Below are 22,112 nucleotides of genomic sequence, written 5' to 3'. Positions count from 1 at the left end.
GAGCCACGTGTTTACTTTTTTAAACAAGAAAACCACAGACCATCTAGTAGATATTGAATAACGACTTGCACATTTTTAGTTGCTACTAGATGTTTTACCTGTCGATGTCTGGTAGTTAATTACTTGCATTTCGTTTGGCTTTGCTTTTTGTGTACTATGTAAGATTCGTTTTGCAAAATCAAAACGACGTAACTACGAATCCTTCCATAGAGTGTTACGCCTATTGTTATTCATGAAAAAAACAATTCCTACCAACACACGATGGATGGGAAATTAAATCGAATTACATTTTATACTTCTTAATAAAATACTACAATGATCCCGAGGAAAACTGACGAACAAGAATCAAATAGTGATTTTGTAGGAGGAAAGCTAGCGATGACAATGAAACGGCTGACTTTACCTTATATATTAGCAGAAAAATCCTCGAGGTAAGATGATTTATAATTAGTATTATTTTAGGGTTGATTTGGATATATTACGTGCAAATATCGAATAGACGGATGTGATTATTTTCTTTATACTTAAACAAGAAAAATATATATATGTGTGTTTTATGTTCTCTTGCGAAGATTATAACCAAGAAAGAACGACAGTAAAGCTTATGCATAGAACCCATCATTTTGATTTTAGAGACTGTTTCACATTTGAGAAATTTAAATTCCGGATATCTTGTTTAATTAGTGTTTAATTGCTATGAGTAAAATGTACATCTGAAATATTTGAATATTCAAATGCTATTTTGTGTGGATATTATAAATCCTACAAACCTTTCAAACTACTAAAATAAATCTAAAATTTAGAATGATTTACTCATATATTAAAGAGAGTAGAAAAAGGATGTTTTCTTTGCTTTCGTCAGCTTCATATTTCTCGCTTCCTTTATTTTGTCTTTTAGTCCTCGCATTCCATGAGGGTTGTAACTGACAAAGGGGATAGTATTGCTGTTGCCTCACATTATCGTTTACATTTTTAGACTTGAAGTAGTATATTTTACCTTCTTACATCAAGTGGCTTTATGCCTTGCCTAGGGTCATTTTTATTTAAGAAATCCGTGTCTAAATTTGTTTAAAGTCACAATAACTTGAATAAAACTAAATGAAAAGCAAAAGTAGCTCAGATTTTGATCTCTCGTGCTTATTTGCTATGTTGTAAAATTCACAATGATCGGTTAATTAGTTTATGAGTTAATACCTTACATACAACTACATATACATAGAGATAGATAACACGAGAAAAGCCCATCCGCAATTTCCCGCAATTAAGAAAGAGAATAAATAAAATGGCAGCAATGATATTAAATTGTTTCACAAAATCTCTAAAATATAGAAAATGACCTCATTACTTCTGTTTTCTAAACGAAGCTTTGTTATGTATTATCCGGAATGTCTGATTGCGTGTGCTTTTTTGTTTTGTAGAGTTCGAGGTCAAGTTGTTAACCTTCACGAAAGGTCAGGGTAATTTTCATTCATGTGAAAGGTTACGAACAGAAAAAAAAAATCTTATAGTATCTTTTTACATCTGCCTCTTTAGGCTTGAGATTTCTCCTCTTTATCACCGAGTATCAAGTGATAACAAGTCTCCTTACAGACTACAACATTTTCAGCAAGTGTTCACTTATTTTGTGCGAAAGGAAGTCATGTCAAAATGCCCGTTTAAATAGGGTACAATTTTGTAAGGGAAAAAAGCTATTTCAGTTATCTTTCTCTTGCAGCGTTTCGGAGGTAATTACACGTAATATAGGAAGTACAACATCTAATTTAAACCCGCCTGGAGCTATCAACTGGTATTAGCTGTTTAAAAGTTATTGACGCGAATGACAAATCGTTTCAATGCCCATTCGATGTTGCTTAAACTGCGTAGCTTAGTAGTTATATTTTACCAGTGGCATAATTTCTATTTTCTCGCCTTGCTAAACAAACATCAACATAGACATTTATTGTTAGTATTATATATACTAATCAATAAACACACACACACACACACACACACATATATATATATATATAAAAGTGAACGTGTCTGTCTGTCTGTCTGTCTGTGTGTCTGTGTGTCTGTCTGTCTGTGTACATTTCCCTACGCAATAACTCTGTCAATTTTTAGTCTATAGACTCGAAATTTGAAATACCGGGTACTGAGATTTGGGAAAATCGATGTGACGGGTGTCAGCCAGAAATTTGGCTGTTAAAGGGTCAAATTTCAACGATTTGACCTTTAAGAACTCTACCAAACTCCTCCGACAATTTTGTGGTCTAGACACTTGAAATTTTAGATATAGGTTCCTTGAACCTGGATCTAACTTAATAAAGTGATTTGAGCCCGAAACTATAAATTTTAAGGGGTCATAATAGGGGTCAAAGTTTTAAAAAATTATCATTTTTTTTGTTTTTTTGCTTTTTTGGCACAGCATACACCTCCAAACACCCGAGCAACGCCGGGCACCCCTGCTAGTATATATATATATATATATATATATATATATATATATATATATATATATATATATAGGATGTCTTGAGGAGGGAGTCTTGGATCGCAAAGAGTAGAAATTACTTTGTTTTGAGAGTCTTCGCTGTTTTCATTCTGACAGTTTGAACCATCTACGTGACAAAGGGAAAAAAGCTAAATGGTAAGCAGCCATATCACCGAACACGTTTGAATCCAGACACTTGTACTAAGTGTGGACTCGTTTGCAGGAATTCAATGTCATTTGATTCTGAAGCTTGAACAAATTTAAATAAGTTGTTTGAACATGAAATCGACGGGAAAGTTACACACACACACACAGACACACATATATATATGTGTGTGTGTGTGTTTGTGTGTGTGTATTTCACTTTTTGTTATCAAGTAAAATCTTTGACTTACTTGTAGTTTCATTAAATACTTTTTCAAGCAAAATCCGATCCCGCATTTTGTTAAATCCTACCCTCTGATGAGAAGGAAAGTATTTCCTCGAAACTCCGCGGATTAAGGACTATCCACTTATTTAGTGTTTCCTTTTTAAACTTAAATATCTTTTTAACTCTTTTTCAAAATGTTTTTAACATGTTTTATTAAGTACTTGCTCATATATATATATATATATATATATATATATATATATACACCCAAAATTTCTGGACTTGATGGAAAGAAGATTAAAACTTGCTACTATAGTTTCAAATGATCTGAAATAACAGCAAGGGGAGATTGGATTACAAATATTTCTCATATGTTATATCTCCCCCTCTTTTTTGAGTTCGATTATGAATATCTACAGTATCAAATAAACCTTTATATTGCAACTTTACCAATATTTCAATCATAGTCATTTGTTTTCGTAGTTTTGCATATGAATTACAAATTATCTGATATTTCCCCAAAACCTCTTGCCTTGATGGAGGGGGGGGACTAAAACTTGCTGCTATGGTTTCAAATGATCTGAAATAACAGCAAGGAGAGACTTGATTCCAACTATTTCTCATATGTTATATCTCCCCTCTTTAGTTTTCATACATAAAATAAATTTCACAGTGTATAAGGATTGTTTTAGACTGGAGATATTCGTAACCGTACCCTACTTCAAAAAGAGGAAAGATATAACATATGAACAATATTTGGAATAAAATAGAGTAGACAGCCGATTGGAGTCGAAGACCAGACAGATCAAAGGAAGATGCGTTGACGGAAACGCAAAAAGGCTTAAGTCAACAATACGAAGGGGCCTCCATCTCACTCGTAGACGAAATAAAGAGATCCTTCCCAGAAAATTGGCGTCGTGTTTTCGTCTAAGACGCTCTTTACAGCTCATCGACCAGTGACGGGAAGAATTGATCGCAGAAGACCAAGATAACAGAGAAAAAACGTATGGTGAACTTTATCGCGTATATATACACACACACATACACACATGCACGGTTAATAACTATACACAACTTAAGGGTCCTTAAAAGGGGCTCATCCACGTGTATACACATCCGACTATATAAATGAACATAAACTGTATAAAGACTTGTGTATATAATTGAATGTGGAAGATGCTAGCGGCGAGTTTAAAGAACTAATCACAATATCCACTAGACGATTTTGAAAAGGCAGTTAAAACATATCCACACATACGTTAGAGAGATACGCACATAGTCACCATCACAGAACTACGGTCGTATAGACATAATTATAGATTAAAAAAAAAGAAAGACAGAATTAGCTGTACATAAAAACAAAAGAAAAGATGAATTAGTTGTGCATAAAAAGCCAATAACAACATATCATTAGGACATTCGAGTGAAATGGTAAAAGCTCCTTCTCCTCCTCCTCCGCCTCCTTCCACCATTTATTATAATCAAAACTAAGATATTAATCGAAATTAAATATAATTTCTCTAAATTAAAATTGATCGAGAATATAATTTTATCTTTTAATAAAGCAGACAAATTTTAGCATTAAATTACGAGGAAAAAGATTTTATCATGTACCTATGAATCACATGGATGCCGAAAAATAACTGACTCTATTATTTTTTACTAAGGTGTCACTACTTATTAAGGTCCAAAAGCCACTCGAAGATAAAGTTTCAATGAGCACCAGATGGACGATGAGACACCACCGTGATGTTTGAAAGTGATGGCGGTGACTGCGCAGAGTTTGATTATCTAAGAGTGCATCTCAAAAAGTATTTGTTTACATTAGACTTGAAAACAACTATGTTTTAGCCAGGCAGAAAGCAGCTCCTAGATGTCGTGTTACATGGGTAGGCAATCTTAGGAAAGAAAATTTTCTCATCGAAGTGTAATTCACTTTTAGGTAGAGAGAGAGCAAGAGAGACACTATTGGCAATGGTTGCAGCTAGACAAGTTTCTGTTGTGAATGTTTTTATATGATGAAATCACAATCGAGCACCTACCATGAAAACGATAGTATGGAAAAGTATTAGTAACGTATCTTCTGTGAGAAAGAAGTGGTACAAAGGAGAAAACGGTATCGTCCACTAGATTTCGAAGTCATTTTATTCTTGCAAGGTAGGTAAAGCTTCTTGAGCAGCACCTCAAGATATTGGAACAATTATCTATTTTATGGCGTGTATATATATATATATATATATATATATATATATATATATATATATATATATATATATAAGTTGAATGTCTGTGTGTGTGTGTCTGGTCACGAATAGGCTCCTATATGGTTGACTATTTTAAAAAACTGATTACATATAATGATAGAAGATGTATCGAGACCCAGGAATCGGTATGTTTGATCTGGCAGAACGGTGGTTCATTAAAAGTGTAGGGTCTACGTTCGCGCCTGGTCCACAAAGTATGGAAATAAAAAAATTTAAAATTAAAAAAAAACGTTTACAAGTGTTTTTGATATAGATGTACATAAGAATACTTTGATAAGTGTGTTTTAACTTAAATACGGATGGTATAATAAAAGTGTGAGGTCTGCGTTCGCGCCTGGCCTCCATAGAATGGAAATAGGCACAAACTTTAATAAAGACTTTTCATACCTATCTGCGTAAGTATACTTTGATAATTATGTTTCAGTTTGAAGAAGTATGATATAATAAAATTATGGGGTGTTCGTTCGCGCCTGACCTTCATAGAATGGAAATATGTCACAAAGTTAAACAAGGTTTTTAATATAGATCCACAGAATATTGTGATAAGTGTTTCAGTGTGAACAGGTATGGTATAATAAATTATGGGGTTTATCAATTTTATTTTTACTTTCATCATATTTTACTTTGGTTTTGATACCCCCAAATTCAAAGCTATCTCTTTACAACCCTTCCTTTTCATAACCTATCATACTTTCATAAATCAGAGTCCATTTTCTGTAGGCTGTTTTTGAACCCAGTCAACGACGGGTACTTTTGCTAGTATATATATATATATATATATATATATATATATATATATATATATATATATATATATATAGGCAAATGACGATGTAACAACGTCACTGACATGTGTACAAATGGCCAAGTCGTGGCGCAAGCGTGACGTCACGGCTAGATCGAAGGAAGAGAAGGAAAAAGAAAAGGCTGAGAGGAAAAAATCACCTGTCGATGTAGAAGAAGAAAAAGTACGTGTCAACAGTGCAAATTTGTTTTTAATCACGTGGTGGCACGACAGGAAATTTTAAATAAGATGCAAGGCTCATTTATCCTCCGAATTTGTAACAAAATTTTCTAACGATTGTATATGGTGGAACAAATTACAGATGGTTAAAGTTGAAGACTAAGAAACTTTTAATTGACCCCGAGTGGAAAAGTCCAAATGCGATTATATTGCTGGCTTGGGAAATACGTGTCGGGCGACTTGGCGAGGAAACGACCGGTAATAAATGCCTTTTCTTTCAACTGAAAAAAACTCGTGTCGAAATTATTATCGCGAGAATTTCGTACGCAACGTTAGGTCCGCGTTAAAATGTAACAACGTTACAATGAGAGATAGACCAACTTACCGGTCAAAGTATAGCCACGTTTTGAGAAGGACAAGGAGCAGGGGGAGAGTTTATCTTCCAGAATTAATCTACAAATGTGTAAATAAAAGAACTTTCTTTTATTTAGTATCGTTTTTTGTCTTCCTGCTATTATCTTATCTATTTTTCGTGACTTGGCAAGCATAATACGGTTGTCCTTATAAAATTATACTCCGCCGTTAACACAAAGTTCCATCTTAGTCTTAAGCAACAAAACATGTTTAATAGATAATTTATATGTTTGTGCGTGGGAGTAAAGGATATGCAAATAGTGATAACAGGAAAGACAGAGAGAGAGAAGTGGAGAGAAAAATAGAGAGGAAATGAGAGGGCGTCTTTTTCCAAATCACAGCTCAGAGAGACAAGTATACCGACATAATCCTGCCAAACATGTTCAAAGATTTCTGGAACATTGTCCTCAAAATCGGAATCTAAACTGACAGAAACTGGTCGCCGGGTGAGTGTGTGTAATATATATATATATATATATATATATATATATATATATATATATATATATATATATATATATATATACGTTTGAGCTGAATTCAGACTGACAGGAATAAGTCGCCGTGGCTGGGGTGTTTATGTATATTCATGTATACAATTGAGTAAGGGGCGGAGTTATAAGGTCGGAATGAGCAACCCATGAATACATTGGCCTTTTCTTTTAAATGTTTGATGACAACTTATCATCGGCAAAAGGATAAGATAAAAAAAGGCGTTAATGGAAACGACGAAAATTTAAAAACAAATACAAATAACTAGATAAACATATAACATATAAAAATAATCATTTGCTGTGCGAAATAAAAAGATTACTTAGTTGTAAATTTAGACTATTTGAAAAAGACAAGTGCAGCCTGGGGTAGTAGAGTTATATAATGGAAGATAAGGTCTCCTTTCAATCTTAAGAAACAATGGATACCCCATGTACGCGGTAACTTCAATAATTTTCGAGACCTTTTTTCTAATGGGGACTTTTATTGATAGAACAGACGTTCTTATTATAGGTGCCACAGGGCTGATGAAGAAAAACCTAACTAATATTTCTGGTGAAGCAAGTGCAAAAGAGATCCAGACAATTGCACTGAAGGGAACAACGAGAATACTAAAAAGAGCTCTCGGTTGTTTTCAATAAAAAGCAGGGCAATGTTGGAAGCTGGTTTGGCTGCCCCATATTCAACGCTACAATCTTCAAAGGAAGAAAATTATTAAAAAGTTAAAAGTTATCTTCTTCGGTTGCAATGCACTTGTACCGTTCCAAAAAACTTTTGGAATACCCTATGGAAGTCCTCTTGTGTGAGCGCGTCAAAGACTCTCATCACAGCCTCTTTCATCTCCACAATTGTCCCCTAACGACAGCTTTTAAGGTTTTACTTGTGCTTAGCGAATAACTAAAAGTCACAGGGAGCAAGGCCTGGATTATAAGGAGGGTGAGGAACTGTCTTGATGTCCATCTTGGTTAAATAGTCTGTGGCAAGGATGGAGCACCTTGGGAAAAACTTCGCATAAATCTTCCGCATCTTCACTTCCTCGAGATAAATTGTGTGTACAGTTCTTACACTGACATCAAACTGTGCACTTATTGATTCTATAGACTTATGACGGTCATTATCTATGAACTTCTTTATTTAGCCAATAAACTCTGGTTTTCTGACTTCCTTACTCCTCCCACACCTCCCTTCATTCCTCACAACTCCCTACCTTCCTTGAATCTCTTATGCAACTCAAAAACTAATACGCAATTCATGCAAGATTATTCAAAAGCAGTCTGAAGCATTCCATATATTTTGTGGAATTTTTCTCCACGTTTAAAACAGAATGCCATTGCATATCGTTCTTCTAAAATGTCCTCACATCCATATTGCAGTTTTAAAATTCACCAGCTGTATTAATCAGGATTTAGTAAGGTAGTATTTAATACAACTACAGCAGGAATTAAAAGTTTGTTGTTGTCTTTTTGGAAGACGAGCCGAATGTGATCGGATGTTTATCTTAAATAATTTGTCTTTCCACCTCTCTAGTTGGCAAGAGAAACCTATGTCATGTAAGATTTTGCAGTGATGTTTTTTTTTTTATTTATTATTCAATTTTCACCCCAAACAAGGCACAGTGCCACTTTGAAGCAGGGGGCTACTATTAGGGACTTAATTAGCGGGGTCATTATGAAGGGAGAAGAGTAGAAAAATGTTTGTTAATATTACACTTGAACTTCTGCATATCATTGCAGTTGGAAAAGCAGAATCCCGGAAGAGAGTTCCAAAGACCCGCAGTTCTGGGGAAGAAACTATTGGAGTAAAAGGCTTTCTTGCACCTAGGGATCTCCACTGTAAAGGGATGAGACTTAGTAGCTTGTCGGGTTTGTCGGGGGTAGTTACGTCGGGGAGGTACAAGTGTTTGCAGTTCGTCAGAGCATTCACCATTAAAGTATTTGTAGAACAGGCAGAGGGATGCAACATCTCGTCGATGGGACAGAGGCTGAAGCCTAGATGACAATTCGGGACCTATCAGGTTGGCGACTCTTTTTTGAACCCTGTCCAGGAGCGAGAGACAAGCAGCAGCTGCACCAGCCCAGATGTGACAACAGTACTCCATACTAATGGTTGCCTTATAGAGGTATAGGATACTATCAGGCGTAAGTAGTTTTCTAGCACGGTAGAGGGAGCCAACCTTCCTTGCAGCAGCCTTGGCAATGCTCTCAATGTATCTATTCCAGTTCATATTCCCTGTAAACGTAAGGCCGAGGAGTTTAAAAGAAGTACTTTCAGGCAATGTGTTCTTGGCCATTGCTACTGGTGGTAGAGAAGGTTTCTTGTAGTTATTGAAGGAAACAAGCTTAGTCTTAGCAGCATTGAATGTGACCAACCATTTTTGTCCCCATTCCACTACGGATTGGAGGTCATCCTCTAGTGTTTCTGCCATTTCCTTGGATATGTGTTCATTTGTTTTCCCCTCATATCTGTTATAGAGAGTGGTGTCATCGGCAAATATACCCATTTCCGAAACAATATTATCAGGGAGGTCGTTTATGAATATCAGGAATAATAGAGGTCCAAGGATAGACCCCTGAGGTACTCCCGCATTTATGTCATATTGTTTGGATGTACGTCCGTCGAGGACAACTTTGATTTTTCTATTACTTAAGAAGGATTTAATTACATTATGAATTCTTCCAGTGATTCCATATGATCTAATTTTCCTTAGAAGACCATCGTGCCATACCCTGTCAAACGCCTTAGATATATTGAGGGCCACCACTCTACTCTCCCCTGTTTTATCCAATGAACGGTATATACGTTCAGAAACTACAGTTAAGATATCTGCTGTTGAACGGGCTTGCCTGAATCCATATTGTTTGTCAGTTAGGAGATTAGCAGCTGTTAGGTGCTGGACTAGGGCTTGATTAACTAAGGACTCAAATATTTTGGCGAAAAGCGGGAGGAGGCTAATGGGGCGATAATTTAGTGGGTCAGTTCTTTCACCAGAATTCTTGAAGACTGGTACCACAGAGGCGGTTTTCCAGCAGTCGGGAAAACAAGATTCGTTAAGGCATTTATTGTAAAGTTTGGACAGAACTGGAGCAACCTCGGCAGAGCATTTTTTTAATAGCACAGCCGGGATGAGATCTGGTCCACATGCTTTTGAGGTGTCTAGGTTTTTTATAATAGCATGTACCTGAGAAGGGGTGATTTTCAAATGTAAGAATAAAATGTCGAAACCAATGACGCTATTTATAAAACAAATTAAAATAAGGCCAGCAACATAGTTGTCAACTACCAGAAAAACAAACCAAAGGAATGAAGAAGACACGTAAACTTCCGCCACTACATAACTACGACAACCTTAACAACTAGATGTCAGCATCTATGTAAGTAAGTACTTACAACGTGTTAATGAAAGCTGATTGTTGTTTTCTGTCTACAAGAAAGTTTCGAGGGATTTATTGGGAATAGGATTATTCTTCACATAACATATAAAACAGACGGATTACAAACGTGTATTCCATGAACAAATCTTCTTTCTTAGAACTGCTCAACTGTGGAATTCCGTCCCGTTTGTCTGATTTCCAGCTCACTACAACATGACCGTCTTCAAGTTCAACGTAAACAAGCTCTTGATAAGCCATCCTCTTTAAGCAATCCAATTTACCAAGTTTCTCAACTAACAATTTATACGGCATTTTCTCAACGATTACCGTACACTCATTAACCCTTAATCTCCGGTTGCCTCTGGGCCTTGATAAGTGGTGACCTTTTTTTGTAAAAACAAATGCAACTTTTATGACTAGACGTCAATATCCATGTACATGAAAATTACGAACGATTTATTGGGAATAGGATGGTTCATTATATAACGTTACAATTCTTTGTTTCTAAAATTATATTTTTAATGGAAATTAATTATAGATTAAGTATATTTATATTGCTGCATCTTTAAATCTTAACATTGTTTTTCCTTAGACTTAACGGGAGAGGGGTTAGCTCTTGGTTTGTAAGCCTTTTCTTGATCTTTTCTTTTGAACTTGACTTTTTCCAACTTGATATTTTGTTGTCTTTTGTTTCAGTGTTTCAAGATGTCCACGTGATGATCTTTGTCGGTTTTGGTTTTCTTATGACTTTCCTGAAGCGATATGGATACGGAAGTGTTGGGTTCAACTTTTTGCTTAGTGCCCTAATCATCCAGTGGGCAACCCTCGTCGGGGGCTACTTGGGCAGTCATGGTGAAATGATCAAAATCAAACTTGATACGTGAGTATAAAAAGCTCCACTCTTTTTAAGCCTTTAAAAGTTATGCTTTCACAAACAGATGCTAAGCATATTTGACAGACTCCCCTGCCTATTAATTCCCTTGTAACTCTACCACAATCAATAGTTGGCAAAATAACAAATCGTCCACCGCTATGAGTAAACTAACAACTCCACTTCTTCTAACTATGAATAAACTAACCCCATTTCTTCTAACTATGAATAAACTAACAACTCCATTTCTTCTAACTATGAGTAAATTAGCAACTAAGCCACCCTTTACTATACGTAAAATATAAACTATATTATCCCATCTCTGATTAAAATAGCAAATACACTGCGTATCAAATTATTAACGAGTTTACATTTTTTAAATATTTAAGGAACGAGTGAATAAAAATCCATGAAACTTTCAGAAAGTGTTTACAATACTCTTCAGCTACTCCAGTCAGAAAATAAAGTATTTAAGGCAGTATTAGCGAAACTATGGCAGAAGATAGGAATATCTGTTGATTTCAATGTGTCAAGTTATTAACGAGGTTGAGAAAAAACACAATATACCCATAACTTGTTTATTGAAATAATTTTCAAACATTAAATGAACTAGGAAACATTCGTAGAACACAATAACTACATAGCAATTCTTCCGTTGACATAATTAGTAGGGGATATGCGATCCTTTTTTATGAATGATTTGTAAAAGACGTTGGTCCACAGAATTAGTCAAATTTGTGATTTCGTCAACAGTATATTCCTCGCGATACCTCTTGGAGAGCATCCCACAACTCATCTTTGCTCTTAAATTGGTGTTCACTTGCATAGAGGCGTCTCTTCATGATACGCTAAAGGTTCTCAATTGGGTTCAAATCTGGTGAATTCGCAGACCACTCCATCTTCCGTAGCTCAGAGAACGCGAGTTGTTGCAAATACTCTTTGTTTGCTGCATGCGATGGAGCATTATCCTGCATAAAAATAATGGTTCTTCTGAACGTCGACCTTTGCTTCTTAAGTTATGGTTCAAAGTCCTCCTTCAGAAAAGCTGTGTAAGCGTTTGACGTCATTTTTACGCCTTCTGGGACTCTCTATGGGCCAACTTAAAGTACCTCCGATAATCCCAACTTAAATCATTATCCCACCACTAACTTGTTGGCGCCTTAAACGCTGATGACGATGTCGTCCATCTAGGACCTATCCCTTGCTCCAGCTATCTGGGCCATCAAGAGTGACACGCACTTCGGTGTTGTAGGTGATGTTACTTTAATGGAGGCTTTGTCACAGACTCAACAGACTTTGCCACTTCTTGGTTAAAGACTTTTCGACTTATCTGCCCAGGGTTCTTACTTCACATGTAATTTGGAGTAGAGAACGGCGTAAAACAACTCTAGATTTACCTTTATCATCCGTCATACGTGCCTTTGTAGGGTCCTTGACAAATGTCTTCACAGTTTGATGGTACCTTCTTATAATTTTCGATATTTCGAGGGTAGTTTTACCTTTTGCTAGCTGTTCTGTAATAGTATTCTTTTCAGAACTACTCAAATCACCTTTAGGACCTATTTTATTTACAAAACAAATTGCCTTGTTGATAATTTGACACGCCTCAAATACCATGGATTCAGCAATTGCGATAGCAAGTTGTTTACATTGCGCAGAACAGTACGAAAATGTTACAGTACGCGCAGCTGAGCATTGCCAACGTTTCCGACGTTTTTGATACGAAACTACGGGTAAGTTTCTGAAACTGGTAAAAAAATGGTATCCCGTTAATAATTTGACACGAACGTTATACCACCTCTAGCTATGGGTAAAATCGCAACTATATTATCCCAGGCTATAGGCTGTTCGCAGTTTTGGACAAAAGAGCAACTCAACCACTCCAGCTATGGGTAAAGTAAGAACTATACCACTCCCAAGAATGAGTAAAATCGCAATTACAACACTCTCAGGTATAAGTAAATAACAACTATACTCCCTTAGTTGTGGGTAGAATAATAACTCAACCACTCTCAACTATGGTAAGATAGCAATTATACTACCTTAGCTATGGGTAAAATAGCAACTACACTACTTCCTGCTATGGGTAAAATAGCAACTCTACTATACCTCGCTATGGATGCAACAACAACTTCTGTTCAACTTCTGTTCAACTGATTGTATACAATTAAGTATTTCTATTGTGTTCGGTGTTAAATAATCCTTAAAGAGTTTACATCCTGTAAAAAAGGGCAAGGCCGATTAAAGAATTATTTGAAATATTTTTCCGACATTAAATAATTGTAAATTGGTTGATATAGCATAATAGATACCAATCAAACGACTCGGAAAATTTTAGTAATATAATATTTTGACTGTTAGTTATGTAGAAGGAGGAAATTTTAAAATAAATAGCAAATTTCTACTAGACATCAGGTCAATGGGTAAAAGGAAATTACGTAAGCGAACAGAAAGTCGAGATAAGTTGTGGGGAATAAGCTAGTCTAATCAAGCCTCAAGGGATTTCTTGGTGAAATAGAACGGGTATGTTTTGTGTGTCTTATTTTGCTCCCTCCATCGGTGGGGAGGAACGTAGGAGAATACATCAAGTGTAATAAAGTTATACAACAATGTTTATTAAAACAAAGAGCAATAATTTTTGCCGTTTTAATTAATGTGAATGTTTATTTGAAGGTAACAAACAATGATAGATTTAGAAAGAAAGTAAAATAATGCGACAGATGACCACATAAAAAATATAAAGAAGAAAGTGTTAATGAGATAGGGTATGAGAAAGAGAGAGAGGGGGTGAGAGAGGAATAGAGAGAGGGGCAGAGAGGGGCATTGCCATAAAGATAGATATATGAGATACATTTTGAGATAAAGGCTGGGAAATTTGTTTCTTTCTTTATAAAAATTCACTCCCAAATACATATATATATATATATATATATATATATATATATATATATATATATGTATATATATATATTTATATGTATATATATATATATATTTATATGTATATATATATATATATTTATATGTATATATATATATATATATTTATATATGCATATATATATATATATATATGTGTGTATATATATATGGGCAAACAGTTAATAAAACATGTTAAAAACACTTTGAAAAAGAGTTAAAAACATATTTAATCTGAAAAGGAAACACTTGATAAGTGAATATATATATATATATATATATATATATATATATATATATATATATATATATATATATATATACGAGCAAACAGTTAATAAAACATGTTAAAACACATTTTGAAAAAGAGTTAAAAACATATTTAATCTGAAAAGGAAACACTTGATAAGTGGATAGTCCTTAATCCCCGGAGTTTCGAAGAAATACTTTCCTTCTCATCAGAGGGTAGGAATTAGTAAAATGCGGGATCGGATTTTGCATACAAAAGTATTTGATGAAACAACAAGTAAGTCAAAGATCTTACTTGATAACAAAAAGTGGAGCAGAGGGCATATGGTGAAGAAAAAGGTGATTACACGTGAATGGATAGTCTGGTGAAAGGTAAATAATCCAATGACGGTATAATCCAAAAATATAACTCCAAGAAAGTTAATTCAGTTTCCATTTGCACAAGTAAAATCCAAATTAAAAAAAATTAAATGGTGATAGAATTAAATATAAGATAGAAAAACAAATGTCAAAATGACCCAGACAAAAAGGATGTTAATAGGCGCGAAAAAATATAGGGCAAAAAAATAGGTCAACTGAAATATACAGGATATTACTTAAGAAAAAGTCAGCAAGAGTTGTTAAAAGACACTAAATGGAAAAAATAAATTAATTAATTAATAAATAAATAAAAAATAGAAAATAGATAATAAGTAAATAAATAAATAATAAAATATAAAAATAAAAAATAAACATTTTTAAGGGGAGAGGATGGCCGGTATCTGCAAATTCAGGATAAAGCAAGTATGTAAGTAAATGCATATAGTAAAATATAAGTAAATATACATGCAGGATATAGATGTGTGGTTAGATAGGAATATTAAGACTAAGACGGAATTTGCAGATAGAAAACCGACCAAACGAAGAAGAAATAAGGAAGTAAAATAAAGAATTATTAAGTTATAAAGTATTAAGAAAGTATATATAAAAAAAATGATAAAGTTAAAGAAGACTTATATATCTATCTGAAAGGTTAAAGTAATAACTATGTAATTTCAAAATTACCATAATTAAATTTGGACTTATGTTTATAGAAAGAGATCAGTTCGTTTTTAGAATTTATTATAGTGTTACTTTGAGGGGAAGTAATTATAGTTATAGCTTCGGTTGTACAGAGGCGACATGACTTAGAACCTGGCGTATAAGACTTAACTTTTTTATGATAGTCCAAGAGAAGGGGGTATTATTAGAGTTAAGTTTTTTAATTAAAGTAGTTAGAGAAGTTCCTTGGTTATTATTAGAATTATGGTTGTTAAAAGAAGAAATGTGGTTTGATATCCTTTTCTTAATTAATGTTGAAGTAGCGCCCATATATGTATGTACTTTATTAAAAGCTCGAGGTCTGATATTAATATTAATTTGCTGATTTGTATAAGTTAAATAGTTTGAATTTTGTTCATAGTGTTCAACAAATTGTGGGACAATGATTGTATGAGGACTATTTTGGAGGGGATAATGAGTGTTGTTAGTGTTAGGATGGCTGTTAGAAGAAATATTATTATTCTCATTATTATTATTATTATTATTATTATTATTATTATCATTATTATCATCATCATTATTGCTAGTTGTATGATTGTAGATGGAGGGGCTGCTCGAATGATATATTGGATTAGTAACTATATCAGATGGGGGATGGGAAGAAGGATAACTTGAAGACGAAATATTAGTGTCTGTTATGAGAGGATTACGTGGAAGCTCAGTAATTGTGCATGAATATATAATATCTTTATGGATGCAATCATTATTGAGTGGGCAAAGATATTTGTTATTACAATTACAGTTAGTTTTAGGTTTAATTGGGAAAGGGATCTTTTGGACTGATTTCATTTTTTTGTTATTATATGTTAAGATTCTTTGTGCTAAATTAGGCATTGTTGAATAAGAAATCCCGATTGAGTTTTTATTGAAAATAGAACTATATCTGTGTGAGTATTTGAAAGAGTTTTGTACAATGTTGAAGAATTCCTTAGGTATATTAGTTTTGACATTTACGCTAAATGGAGGATTAAACCAAATATTTTTCTTTCTCCTGATGCGACTGGGTGGGTTAGATTTATTTCGATTAGCATTTTGGTTTGGATTATATATGTAGATTGGTTCATTGTTATTGATAGCAGCAGATCTTGTTATTTGAACTGGTTTCTTACGAGTCATATTCTGTGTGATTACAGATTTAAGGTGGCCTGCAGGAGGAGCACAATGGTTGTATTTAATCTTTTTTTTGTGTCCTGAGTTCCTTAAGGCATTATTGAAGAAAGTAGCATTTTGATTAAAAGTTTTTTATAACCAGAAAGAGCAGGAATTCTTCTAGAGACGGATGGTACTATAGATTTTATAATTGAGTTTAGGTGGTTAGAAGATTTATGGACGTATAAAAGCGTAAGGTTAGGTTTATGATAGGGACTATGAGTTTCGTGTTAAGATTAAGTGTAACATTTAAAAAATTTGAAGTTTTTTTTTTGCTTGGTTCGATAATTATAGAAAGGCCAAAGTTATTAAAGAAGTTATGTAATTTTTTAATTGTTTTGTTGTACTCTCTTGGCCTGGCTGTTGTAGTAAAAAGGGCATCATCTCTGTAAAGGCCTCCTTGGATATGTATATATATGTATATATATATATATATATCGATGCTTTCGTTAAGTCACAGGAGACAATGGATACCCTCCGTAAGGGTAGTTGCGAGTGTAATCATGAGGTAGAGATTGCGCATTCCCTAACCACATATCTCCTGAATACACACACACCCACACACACATATATGTTTTACTGTCCACAGTCCTTCGAAAAAGTGGTAAAAAAATCAAATACATAACAAATAAATATTATCAAAATAAAGATAGGTTACTTTTGTATCTACCTGAACAATATTTAGAGCAAGAAAAATGGCCGCGCGCTTCACTCGTAAAATTTAAAATTTTGAAAATACCTTAAAACTAACAAAATTATACGAAATGCTGTTAGAAACCTATCCAATTATATATATATACTTGCTGGCCTCCCGGCATTTCCCGGTCGTAAAATACGCTTATATTGGATACATATAGTAATGATTTAAAAAAAAATTTTAAAACAATGACTCGTGCGTCACAACCGAAAATTGAAACCAAAACGTTTGGCTTACAATTTAATTTTTCCTTTGACGTTAATGGATGAGCTAGGAAGACATGTTTGCGGCAAGGTTATAAATTAAAACATGAACGAATAGCTATTACGTTACATATGCATATTCGTAAGGCCGTGCTTCGCCGTCACCAGGCAAATTCTATTTTTTTTCATTTTCACACTTTTGCACCGATTTTCCCCGGCTAATACCAAAATATAAAGTTTCGCGTGGATTCGAATATCCTATATATGAAGTTTTATGTCTGTAAACCAAAAACTGGCAAAGAAGTTTGGTAAGCAAAATTTTTTAAACAAATATATACGAATACATAAATATATACAAGAATAAAAAAGCATTGGAAAAAATACATAGGGATGGTATGCCAAAAAGTATACAAACAAGATAGCTATGAATGGCTAGGCACATGGAAATAGAATTGCATCCAAAGTATAACCCTATAGCTTTTTACAACCGTAATGATGGCACGGAATGAAGATTGGAGAAAAGCTATAGGGCTATACTTTGGATGCAATTCTATTTCCATGTGCCTAGCCATTCATAGCTATCTTGTTTGTATACTTTTTGGCATACCATCCCTATATCCTTTTGCATTTCCAATGCTTTTTTATTCTTGTTAATTAGTATTTTTACTTACAGTCTTATTTTTAAACTTACATTCATGATAGTATTGTCTTTTTTAGGAGGCGGCTCATTGCCGCCTCCATTAGTAGCAGGTCGCTTCCTGCTGGGTTTTAGGTCTTTGGGTTTTGGGCCTTAGGAGTTGCCTCTTGGTCCTCCTTCGGTTCTATATTACATAGAGAGTGCTACCGCCTCTCTGATAAAACAGTTAGAGTATTATAAAGTTCTAAAATGTTCATACCTTCACTATTAAATTTTTCTTGGTTCATTCTTTGACGTTTTGGCAAAGATTTGGCAGTTTTTGATATTTATATTTATAATAGTTTGTGCATGAGGCAGCTTTTTTCCCCTCGGAATCCCTGTTATACCGTGCTTTTGAGTCAGCACGTGAGGCAGCCTTCTTTTTTTCTGGTTCTTTGTTATAAAGAGCACGTGAGGCAGCCTTCTTTTTTCTGGTTCTTTGTTATAAAGAGCACGTAAGGCAGCTTTTTTCTCCTCAGAATCCCTGTTATACCGTGCTTTTGAGTCAGCACGTGAGGCAGGCTTACTTTGCCTCAGGATTTGCATGATACTTAATTTTTATTATTTCAGCATTTTTCTGATAGTATTCTTTTTGCTCAGATAATACCTTGACTTTGTTTTTTTCATAGTCTATATTTCTCTGAGCTTTTTTACTACGTGCTGACTTTGGCATTTTTTATTAAATGTAAACATATAACACTTATGTGTATCTTACTATAATATCACTTATCTTATAGCAAGACAACTCTCGTAGGATTGAGATACTGCCCCGTCACCAATAGTTAAAGTGTGGAACGGTATATACACCAATAGTGTAGTTGTTATCTTTATATGAAGTCCTAACCAGTGACAGTGTGAGGTTACTTGGTTAATTTATTGTAGTTTATTTTAGAAAACTTACTTGTTTTTATTAGTAGATTGTGTATAGTAGCCACAATATCTAGTTATTTTTGTGGCTAGGGCTTGGATTTTGATTCTTTTTGGTCAGCTTCCAGTGAGTTCTTAGAAGATGACTTTCTTGCAGTTTCTTTTGCGGTTAATTTAACTTATTTCCTTTGGCGTTTGGTGAGTTCTTAGAAGAACTGGTCTGATCTACTTTTCTTAGCGAGCGAAGAGATTCAGCTGCATTTAACAACGGTTGCTATAGTGTATTTTTGCGCATGCGTGAGAATTTCAAGTTTCCTCCTTATTTTTCAATAGTTTGGCAGTAGTCGTGTGTCTTTCTGCCAAGTGCGACACACATCAGTGTTAGCCGTGATCGTCTAGAGGTTAGGACCCCCACGTTGTGGCCGTGCTAACCTAGGTTCGAATCCTGGTCACAGCATTGACATTTTGTACATATTTTACAGTCCCAAATCTGAAGAATTATTTATTTTTATAACATTGTTTTTTGACGTCGTACTTGCTGATAGGTTACTCTTATAACAATTTTGATCAACTGAGATAAAGATTTCGTGGTTTTATTAACGCTGGTGGGTTACTGTTTAAAGAAAAAACCTTAACGTTCACCTCAAATATTCAGCGTCCAAGAAATATAGGCCACTGGCAAACTGGAACGTCTGTGATCATCCGGTGTATTATTTGGAGCTGTCCCTTTTGAGAGAAGTTCCGTGTTCGAAGTGGTCTGTCTACATTGGGTATACAGTGTTTAAAACTTGTTATTACACGTAATCTTATTTAATTATGGAGTTAGCTAAAAAGCGATGGGTCACTGCACTTCTCCGTGTAAAGAGCAGTCGATTGATGCTTGAACTGTTGTCAGAGACCGTTCGTACACCGAGATACATCGTCTCAAAAGAAAGAAGAAAGAAGAAGAAAGAAGAAAGAAGAACAATTGGCCATTGTTGTACCCTTTTTTTTTTTTGCTCTCTTTTGACATTTTAACCGACGTTCTGACACTCGCTGGATTCGTAAGACGCTTCTCTGTAAGAATATGTGCTTTTTTAAACTTATAAGTTGATTTTAGTTGAGATTTGGATAGTTTTGTTTTGTAGGCGTATATAGACGTGTACGGGCCATCCCTATATAGAGAGTGCTACCGCCTCTCTGATAGAAGGAGGTTTGTGTTTACTATAACCTTTTTACGCAAATATTACGCAAGTATAAATCATGTAGATTATCTGCATAAATATAATTACATGTAACTAAAGATGATCATCCCATGAGAAAACAAAAGCAAACTAATAGGAAATTAATTAAAATGAATGTATAAAATAATACGCAAAGTAGCTGGATCATTTGCAGATGAGTGCAATTCCACGACCCATATATAATAAAGCTGTATTTTCTTTTTAAATAAATAAAAAGAGGGTTTTAATATGAATATCAATACAGGAAAATTAAAGGAGTATAGGTAAATATACAAAAGGAGAAAGAGAAAGTCGAAGAGAGAAATACACTTATACACAGTATATGTATATATTTCTCTTTCCGTCCGTCTGTCGATCCAACGTTTCTCGGAACCTAATGAGTCAATCTGATCGAAATTTTATATGGATCTTTGTTATGATACGGTGCAGCGAATTAACGCTTATGGCATCCATTTGATGCACAGATAGGGAGTAATATGGATTAACAGATTATGCGCTACAATAGCTTATTTACCCCAGAAGTTTTCTCGGAAACTACTGGCCGATTTGGCTAAAATTTTGTATGGGCATTTAATATGATGAAGTTCGGCGAACTAAGTATTATAGTATCCGCTTGATGTGCAAAGACGGATTAAAAAGTATTTGTATTTAATACGAAAACAAGAATAAATTTAATCATATTCCCTCATCAATTTGGCATAAAACACTCGTTCAAAGTCAACGGGCTATAATTTTTGCCTGTTTTAACGGGCTAAAATGCTTAGTATATACGAGGTGCATCCAATAAGTTTCCATGCTTTTTCGTATGAACACTTTTATTGATAGTACACACATGGAACTCTAGTCTCTTTCGAAGTAATCTCCCTCGGCTGCAATGCATTTGTATCCTTCTAAAAACTTCTGGAAGGCCCCCATGGAAGTCCTTTTGTATGAGCGTATCCATGACCCTCCTCACAGCCTCTTTTATCGCCTTTTTCTTTGAGCTAAGGGAATAACCAAAAGTCACGGGTAACAATGTCTGGACTATAGGGAGGCTGAGAAACTGTCTTGATGCCCATAACAACGACTTTCTGGTCTTCTCTGAGCATACTTGGGACAAACTTTGCATAAATCTTCCTTTAGTCTTAATATAAAATAAAGATGAAGATAAAAATTGAAGATACAAGTAGAAGTAAAATAGTCTTCACTTCATCTTTATTTTTATCTTCAATTTTACTTCTATTTTATTTTCAGCTTTATTATTACTACTATTATTATAATTTTCATTACTATTATCTTTCGTACTATTATAATTACCCTACTATTATTTGGTATATTTTTACCACTCTCATAAGTAATAATGGTTTTCTTACTCTTCCACTTTAACATCAATATGTATACTTAACCTTTTGCATCAAGTTAAATGCACTCATAGTAATTGCCACCCTAATCTCCGACCGCCCCCTTATGATCATACTCCCTATATCATAACAGGAGAAACTGATATGTATATATTGCCGCATATTAACTTTTCAGTTTTAACACCCACCCACCCCCAAATTAGAAGCGAATTTATAGCCGCCATTTGCCGTTTAGGTTGCACCTATCAAAATCAATATTACCCACTCCATAGAAAATAGACATCCCGCAAACCGTTAAAATAAATTACCATGCAGAAACAATACACCCCCTATTTAGCCATAATACATATACTCCTGAATCTCAATACAATGTTAAAGACCATATATAATCTTATATATCATACTATATATACCAAGCTTCTCCTTATTTATTTAGAATTCAATAAAGCTTTCCCCCAACATTCTATAATTCCTCTTAATCTCTTTCGTT

The 22,112-nt window shown here is 34.4% G+C and overlaps 1 protein-coding gene across 1 annotated transcript in view; it reads left to right on the top strand.

Annotated features, from left to right (window-relative positions):
• Nucleotides 1-22,112, top strand: part of LOC145278026 (ammonium transporter Rh type B-like) — a 132,242-nt gene that overhangs the window by 67,208 nt on the left and 42,922 nt on the right. The window contains exon 3 of the mRNA XM_080130236.1: nucleotides 11,045-11,228. Coding sequence (XP_079986362.1) covers nucleotides 11,045-11,228 — 184 coding nt within the window. The remainder of the gene's footprint in view (nucleotides 1-11,044; nucleotides 11,229-22,112) is intronic.

The sequence above is a fragment of the Euprymna scolopes genome, chromosome 6, assembly GCF_053919585.1.
Source record: "Euprymna scolopes isolate OS-2025 chromosome 6, ASM5391958v1, whole genome shotgun sequence".
Lineage (NCBI taxonomy): Eukaryota > Metazoa > Mollusca > Cephalopoda > Sepiida > Sepiolidae > Euprymna > Euprymna scolopes.
Note: the sequence above shows the minus strand (reverse complement) of the source record. Positions and strands in the feature narration are given on the sequence as shown.